General features: G+C 42.5%; 1 protein-coding gene across 12 annotated transcripts in view; it reads left to right on the top strand.

The window, feature by feature from the left end:
- Positions 1–403: 403 nt before the first annotated feature.
- The window catches only part of ank1b (ankyrin 1, erythrocytic b), a 28,264-nt gene continuing 19,824 nt past the window's right edge, over positions 404–8,843 (top strand). For all 12 annotated transcript variants that reach the window (XR_015861659.1, XM_088391825.1, XM_088391832.1 and 9 more), the window contains exons 1-4: positions 404–778; positions 7,460–7,561; positions 8,476–8,574; positions 8,646–8,744. Coding sequence is in view for 11 of the 12 variants with exons in the window: in XM_088391825.1 (XP_088247951.1) it covers positions 653–778; positions 7,460–7,561; positions 8,476–8,574; positions 8,646–8,744 (426 nt within the window). In the remaining variant the exon portion in view is untranslated. The remainder of the gene's footprint in view (positions 779–7,459; positions 7,562–8,475; positions 8,575–8,645; positions 8,745–8,843) is intronic.

The following is an 8,843-nucleotide window of genomic DNA, read 5'->3' as shown; positions in this document are numbered from 1 at the left end:
GAGAGGGAGGGGGGGGTGATATTTACTGACCAAAAGATGATTGCTGTTTTAATTATTTTGCAAGCATCTGTTTTACTATTTTTACCCTTCTTGAGGGAGGGGTGGCATGGAAAATCCACAGCCAGGAGATGGGGGTGGGGTTGGGGGTGGCATGAAAGCATTCTGCAGCATTCTTTGTACCTGGAATGAGCGACTCTGTCGGATGACAAAAAGCGCCATGCGGAACAAAATGCTCAAATGGGGATGCTGGGCGGATTAAAACAAACAAGAGGGAGATTCACGGCAGGATTCCACTCACTTGCAAACACGGGACTGCGTGACTGGTCTCCGGGAGCAACGTGGGGAGAGAGAGAGGGAGGGGAGATGGGGAGAGGGTGAGGAAGGGGGGGGGCAATTCAGCGCAGTGCGAGCGACTGAGTGGCCGCATCAGCACCACTAGCTGTAGCATCTTGAAGCTGACGTGTGGCTTGTGGCTGCCGGAGCATCTCCATCGGTTGTACATAGGAGGGGCTGGCGGGGAGGTGTGACAGCACACGCATGCCGCGGTGGAAAGCCGAGGGGAGCTAGTCGGGGGGCTCGACGGGGGGCTCGGGGGACAAGAGGGAACGGAGACGACTGGTAGCAGCAGAAGCAGTGTAGCAGCAGCGGCACCATGGCGCAAGCCGCCAAGCAGCTCCGCAAGACCAAGGACCTCGCCGAGGCCGCCGCCCAGGAGCAGCGGGAGAAGGAGGAGGACAAGATCAAAAAGAGGAATCGATCCAGGGATCGCAGGCGCAAGGTAGGAGATGATACCGTCTCCTCGTCGTCATCCGTCACTCTTGAGTGGTCGCGAGCATAATTTACTCGCTCGGTTCGAGGGCCTCAGCTGGCGTGTGTTTGATTGTTCTCATCAGTGGAGGTGTGGCTCGGGTAGATTTGGATTTCATCTTCTCGCAGTCACGTCTAAAGAAGATGCCACTGTAGTTTGTTACCCTTCCATGCATTTTTTTTTTTTTTGCTTCCTTTCATTCTCCCCTTATGATGCTAGAATGGGGGGAATGCAAAATGGAGGGAAAGGTGATCATCAATTCAGTGACATGCTCTTGGTTTAAGTCTCCAATTAAATGATCATTTATATTTAAAATCTTCACCCCCGCTTCCCACATGCTGGGTTTGCCTTTTCGCTGCACATTTTATGAGCTTGCCTGTGCACTCAACCTTGGCAGCCCCAAAATGATTCATGAGAATGAATATTGCATGGTTTAATCTGTTTCATATATTGCCAGTTGGATTACAAGACAAACTTGAAGAAAAAAAATCTATTTGCTATGTCAGAAGATATGACAAGGATACAGTGGTTCATTTATTCTTTATTTTTATAAAAATATTCCCGCACAGTTGATGTTACTGTAGTAACGAATTAGTTCATTAGCCTGTGTCAATCGGTTTCATGGAACCGATTGTGTTAGCGTTTTGATGCTAGCTTTGACAGAACTCGATCTTTCACCTACTATATTCTTTTGTGTACACATTGATGGCAAATTATTGCGTGTGTGTGTGCGTGTTAAAGAAAGTGGTTGGGGATGTTGTGTAATCTCTTTTAAAATTTTAGAACATCTTGTGTGTCATAAATAGGAGAGAAAGCTTTCATGCTGCAATGCCTCCTCTGAATTTTAGTCCTGCTTTCCCCACCCTTTTTTTTTTTGCTGCTTTGCTGGGTGGATTTTTGTCTTCGGCTTTTTTTTGCAACTTATTGAGAACAAAGAAGTTTGTGAAAGCGATGTTTCAGCTGTCAATAAGAAATGTTTACAAGTGCTTAATGTGGGAGGGCTCGCCATTTCCTGAGGGCAAAACGGTAACCTGTGTGGAACAAAGCAATTTATTCTCCATACTTTGTCAAGCTTGTAAAGCATCGAAAGGTTGAGTCCATTTTGGTCGTTAGCGGAACAAGAAAGCGTGTTTAGAATCTGGGATGTTGGCCAGACAAAATCTTGCTGATTCTAAATAGAAAAATCTAAAATACGTTTTAGGCATGTCAAGCATCAGTAATTTTATTGTATTCTAGGTTAATTGTTTTTTTTTTTCTTAAAAAAAAGACAGACAGATAGTAAAACACCAGGCATCAGGAGGTTGTAAGGGTATTAATTAAGTGGAATTAACGTTGTTGTAAATCATTTGGGTCAGCCTGCTAGCACCCCCCCCAAGTACACCACTTTTCATTTGAAGTGCCGAGTCTTTGCTAGTTCTTTACCGTTTGATTGCAAATTTCTATTTATTTTGTGTAACCCATTTATGGATTTCTGAAAAAGTAACTTTTCTGATTACCTTTGAAAGTTACTTTTATGGTTAGTAAATGCAGACAAATCTGCCTCGCACAAAATCTTTTTTTATTTTGGCGTGAGAGCCTTTATAGGAAAGGGAGGGCAGGATGGAGCCAAGGTCGAACAGAACTGAGCGGCACTCAGCGTGGCCCAAAGCGCCAGCGGGCTATATTTGCCTGCCAGCCTAGGATTACACCGCACCTTTAATGACGTGCTAGCACCTCTGTGTCAACGTTTCCAACGCTACCTGATGTGATGCTAGCAAAGTTGTGTGATTGCTAAATGCTTATCACATCCTATTCGAGATTAACCAAGACCGATTTCATCTGGAAATCCGTCTTACATCTCGTTGAGCTTGTGTCACAGAACAAATGTAGTCTTGATTATTTTTAATGACATTTTAATGACTTAAGCAAACATGCTATTAGGCTAACCATTCCGCGTTCATTCATTGTTATCAAAGTAATCGGTAAAGATACTCCATTATGTGACTGAATGTATGAATAAAATCTATTAAATATTAACGAATCTCTTGGAGGCAGATATGTTAATGTGAGGGGGAGAAAAAAATCTTTCTTAACCATGACGCAGAGGTTTCAGATCAATACGCAGCTTCAACACACATTTGTATTAGCGAGAAGCTAATGGCCTTGCTTTCAGCAGCATCATTTCAATCCGGGAAAACGAGATTCTTTAGCTAAATATGCAGTCGTCGGGATCTCACGCGGCTTGCCTGTTCTCTCTAATCAGAACATCCGTCACTATTGTAAGCAAGGCCAAGCTGCGACACAGAAGGGGGGGGACGTAAATCTTGTGGTAAAGTTCATTATAAGCCCCTGTGGGTCAGGTGACAGGCAGCCTGAGGTGACTGACGTAACCATGGAAACTACAGGATGACACTGCACATTGCCGGATGATGAAGGGATGAGGAGACGGATGAGGGCATGCCTTGATGGTGATGAGCTGTCGAAATGTCTTCCTGGTTATACAAACGGACGTGAAATGTTGGCAGCGGTGGGGATTAGCTTGTTGCTCGAGCTACGCGCGACAAATTTATTCGTCCATTTTGTGAACTATGAAAACTTTCGTCTAACTTACATAAATGGCCTACATACAGGAGATAGCCAGTGCTAATGATTCATTGTGGGTCATTAACTAAATCAAGATGAGTAATTCCGTTAATTCCAAAGTATCAGTGTAAAGGAGACGGAAAGTGATAGCGACTGGCACGATGCCATACACACTGATAGACACACACGGAGAACACACACACTTTCAAGTGGAACTGGGTATTATGTCATGGAATTAGCAGTGCTCAAGGTCTATGAGGGTCACGTGGCCTTCAGAAGTCCACTAATGCATTCAAACAGAAGCTCGCCATAACGCCGGCGGCTTATGATCGCAAAGATTTCATGAAGGCAACGTGATGACTGTTTGTTATTTGATTTTTCTTAGTTTGATCCTTGGCATGCCTGGTGAAATCTTTTTGAGTGTAATTTGGGTATTTTTCATTGAGGACAAGTCCAGATTTCTTCTCCAACGTTTGATCGTGGAGAACTATGACGTCTGTCGCCTAGTGGCGATCGGCGATAATACAACTTAACATTATTCGAGTTGAAAAATGTAAGTGTCCTCAATGAACTGTAAGTTTTTTGGCAAGTATCACTTATCGCCACCGTCGAGGCATAACAGGGGGCCGCTTTAATTCAGAGCTGTCGAGCGTTATTGATTGGTTATTGAATGATGGGGCCATTTCATCTGTCGCCTGGCTGCTATCCCGATGACACATTACCTTTTTTCTCATTAAGAGGACACATAAAAAGCCCGTCTACGTCTGTCCCAGTGAATAGCAACCAGTAGCTCCTGTACTGTATTCCCGATGTGGGAAATGAAACTATCAAAACAGACCATCGGCAATTACCGGCTGCCATTGTTTCGGTGATGTCACTTTGCCATGTTTGTATTAAAAGTCTACACACCCCTGTTCAAATGACAGCTAAGACAATACCTAAAAAATACATTGAGGTGGAAAAGTTATATTTTTACACTCTGGATATCTCTCAAGTGAACCAAGTACAAACATCAGGGCGGCCATTTTCTCAGTAAACAATCGGGGTCAGGTCCATCGAAAGCATCCATTATTGCTCCAACCACAGAGGCGCGAGGGCTGAGTACTCCAATAAATGTAACCATGTTTTACTGGAACAGCTTGTTTGTAATAAATTATCATGAGAGCTGCTTTAAAACAACATGGAATTAGCACAGTCCAGATGGAAATAAATCAAGGCTTCTATACCAGAGAGACAAAGCACACAGAAGGAGAAATGGGAAACATTGACCAGTCCACTTAAACCTTTTAAGACCTCATGTAGTCAAAGAAGGTATTTGACCAAGTCAAGCTATTGTGGTTGCGGCCACTCTTTGATTGCTTGTTAATTAAAATAATCGGGTTATTTTGACTGACCATAAGAAAAAGATGGCAAGGTTTAATAGTTGGGCGTGTCTCAATGGTTGGCCGTAGTTTCATATCTCCCTCTTTGGAATGAATGTCGATGCCTTTTGAATGTTTTTTTTTTTTTTTTGGGCTCTATTTCCACAAGCTGTGTCCCAGTTTCAAAGTGCAAGCCGGTAGGCATGGTAGCAGAGCGACAGGAGCGTACGTGTCTCCACGGCCTAATCGCATGCTAGCTTAGCTGCATTATCAGCACTTCTCTAAGCCCAAGGAGGCTGTGGAGGCCACATCCCAAAGGACACAGCTCCTCTATTACCCGACAAACATGACAGGAGTGTCGGAAACGTACAAAACGATGAAAAGAATTTTCTTACGCCATTTTTTTTTCGTTTACCTTCATCTGAAAATGAATTATTCTGTGAACTCTTTTCAGACTTCAGGTCATTAGTTTACTCTTCATCCTTGCCACTATGTGTTCATTGTAACTTTTTTTTGCGATTTTACGTGGAAGGATTTCCATTCCACAAGGAAGCCAAGTGATGTCATTCCGCCTGTGTTTTATTCTCCTTCGTGCGGAGCGTATCCCGCTGTGATGAGCATATGTCATCGCTTGTTGACAGCAGGGCAAATTGTAATGCATGTTTGTTTAGATCTCAACTGAAAGGATTTTTTAAAAATATCGTGGGAAGCCTCGCTCGGAGGACTTGCGTGTCTGTCTTGCAATTCCGATTGTGTCATCAACTATTTCCACCATCTCAGACCTGATGGGCGGAGCTTCATTGACATGCACTTGTGTAACTCATGTGACCTCTCGTCCATATCCCCTTCCTGTCTTCTTCTTTCTTCCTTTCTATCCATCACTCCTTCTGCTGACTGCTCACTCCTGCCATCAGGATTGCATGTTATCGTTATGGCAGGCACGTGGTGCTGAGTGGTTCACATTAGCTACGCATACTTGACCTTTACGTCTTCTGTATGCTTTCTATCTGCAGGTATATGGATTTAGATTTTAGTAATTGGGCTCACAATTCTGTCTTTTAAAAAAAAATGTCAACATGGAGTGATGATGTCATCAGCAGACGCCCTGAGGTTCAGGTTCTACCCAGCATGCCTTGCAGGTTGCATTTCTGCAGTGCTCATGAATATTGAAAGGTTACGAGGAGAAGCGTGAGAGGGCAAGCTGGCTGAGGGAAAGAGAGAGAGAGAGAAAAATATGGATATGATGTGTGGCTGAGTGACTCCGCATCCATGCTGGCTCGCCCTGCGGATTAATCGAAAAGCAATGATTCGGGACAATGCTGAGGAATGACAGGGCAAATCCACCCAAAAGATGTCTTGTCTGCATATTTGCTAGACCGTTAAAAAAAAAAAAGTCTGTCTTTAAAATTCAAAATGGAGGCTAATAAATAATGGAGTTAAAAGAAACAAGTATGTTTAATCTCAGCAAAATCAAAAGATGGAAAAATTCACCCAAGTTAACAAAAGTTAGTTTGGCCTACTTTATTCAATATTTTTATTTGTTTCTTTAAGGAAATCTGAAACAGTATTTTCTGTTACTAATCGACCTCATTTTTTTTTTGTTCCACTTCATGTAACAATTACTTTGTAATCAAAATCAGTGTAAGGATTTTGTAATCTTCACACATACTCGGGTCTATGCTGATTATAGTGCCACAGTCAAAATTTGTGCGCCATCTGAAGCATATTTTTGTGTCCAAATTGTATTTTATCAAAATTTAATGATCATTTTTTTCATGTGACCTCAAACTGTCATGCATGCTGTGTTCATATTAACTCTTGTGTATGGGGGGCGTTCTTTTCCACGTGCCTTTGCTGACAATATGTTTTGTATTTGAACCCAAAAATCAGTCTTAAAATTAAAATAATGTGTCGGGCTACGTGATAAAGTCAGAAAAAAAACAAAGCTTCCTTTGATTGTAACGGCTCGCCGAAGCAGCGGCCTGACACGGGCTATAAATATTTCAGATGCTCCGCTTTAGCTCAGGCAACGAAGAAACAACAGGAAGATCCTCGTTTTGATTTGTCTCCTCATTGTTTCACAGGCATGGAGAAATAATTTCCATATTTCAAATAGTTCCCTTATTAAAACATTAGGAAATATTTTACAAGTGTTAAGCAAGCAAATATGACACTGAACTCTGATATGTTTTTAATCTGGATTTTATTTTTAATCAGGCTTTACACTGACTTGTGCCACGTCAACAACTGCAATACTGAAGTTGTCATTTTTTTTTAGCGATGTGAAAAATCTCTCAGCAAAGAATCTGCAGAGCTACGACTGGAGCGTCTAGCCATTAAAACTGGAGCAGCTGCCACTCTGCCGAGCCTAGCTATTGATTTTTAATTCTCAGCGCGGTGACTTCATCTTGACATCGATCCGCACTACTTTCCTGGATGGAGATGTATCGTTATGACATTCCGTTTGTGAATGGACGTTAGTGATGATACTCTGTTGGGATGGACTTTGTAAAGCTGCATTTACTTGACCCTGCACTTTGACCCTTCCTGCATTTTGATGAGATTTGGAGTTTTTGTTCATATTCTCAAGGTATTTATTCCTGCTGAGCAATTGTGACTATTCTTTACCGCCCCCTGTTGGCCAAGATGCGTATAACAGAAGGACCAGCACAAGCTCCAATGAAAGGAAGTAGAAAAATGGACTAAAAGTGTTTAATTTTTTTTGCAGGCTGATGCATCCACCAGTTTTCTGCGCGCCGCTCGTTCAGGCAACCTGGACAAAGCTCTAGATCACATCAAGAATGGAATCGATATCAATATAGCTAATCAGGTAAGCAAATGCATCCAAACATAATCAAGCCCATATTGTGGGATAAAAGTCAAGTACAATATATAATTGCATGATTGAGAATTTATAGGTCAGAGTATTTTGATACCCGATGGAAGAGCCAATCAGACACCTGATGTGCGAAAAGTACACTTGAATCATGACGATGAGCTTTTAGGTGTTATAAAAATGGATGATTAAAGAAGTCAATGAAATTAGAAACTAGTTTTGGGCGGCTTCTGGAGCTATTTCATAACACGTTGGAAGGAACGAGGATTTCCCGCCGTAACGAGGTCACGATTACGAAACAGCCAGAATGAGAATAAGAAACATTTGCTTTTCACTTAAAGTCTTGAGTGAATCATTTCATTGCAAGCCAACATGTTCTTGTTGCCTCAGAGGAAAGTCTAAGCAGCGTCCCGGCGGGAACTAATAAAAAAGACAGAAAAGAAAATTAAAAATTCAAGACTTCACCTTAGTGTAAAGTGGAGTACATTAATGATTCAGTATTTCGCATTAACATCCTTTCAATCTTCTGCCTTTCATTTTGGACTCTTTCACCTTGTTGCGTCATTGGAAGCTAACATGGAATGTGTGATTTGGCGCATTTTATTTCACAAGACCCTTGCCAACTGAGACTCCTGGTGGTCAGGTCAGTCTTAGCGAGTTTGGAATAAAGACGGAGAGGCAGGCAGTGGGGCGAGGCCGCTCGCTCATTACTATTGTGCGTCTTGTCTGAACAGAATAGCTGTGGTCTATTTTTAGAAAGGCGGTCGGTAACTCAATGAGGTGCTGCACGGTGAACGATATGTTCTCACACATTTTTTTTTACACAGATAGACTCTTCAAGGAAATACATTTGTTGGCCTGTCGAGATTAAATCCATCTTTAACCCCCCCCCCTATTCTCTCTTAAAGAACGGTCTCAACGGGTTACATCTAGCCTCTAAAGAAGGTCACGTAAAAATGGTCCTGGAGCTCCTCCATTCGGGCATCGAACTAGAAGCCACAACCAAGGTACCGTGCATACTTTTCAATTTTTCATATATGATAGGTTGGATCACTTACGTTTTGCCTTCCTTCTCCAGAAAGGCAACACTGCTCTGCATATCGCGGCACTGGCAGGCCAGGAGAAAGTGGTGGCTGAGCTTGTCAATTATGGAGCCAACGTTAATGCCCAGTCACATGTAAGCCACTTAAAAGAATATGAGGTCATGCATGTTAAGTCATCGCAAGGTTAAGGGCACCATTATTTGGCCACTTTATGAAATTACATAAAAGCCTTA

This window comes from Syngnathus floridae, chromosome 12 (assembly GCF_059516105.1).
Source record: "Syngnathus floridae isolate MCC-2025c chromosome 12, RoL_Sflo_1.0, whole genome shotgun sequence".
NCBI lineage: Eukaryota > Metazoa > Chordata > Actinopteri > Syngnathiformes > Syngnathidae > Syngnathus > Syngnathus floridae.
This window is presented reverse-complemented; position numbering and strand designations above follow the sequence as displayed.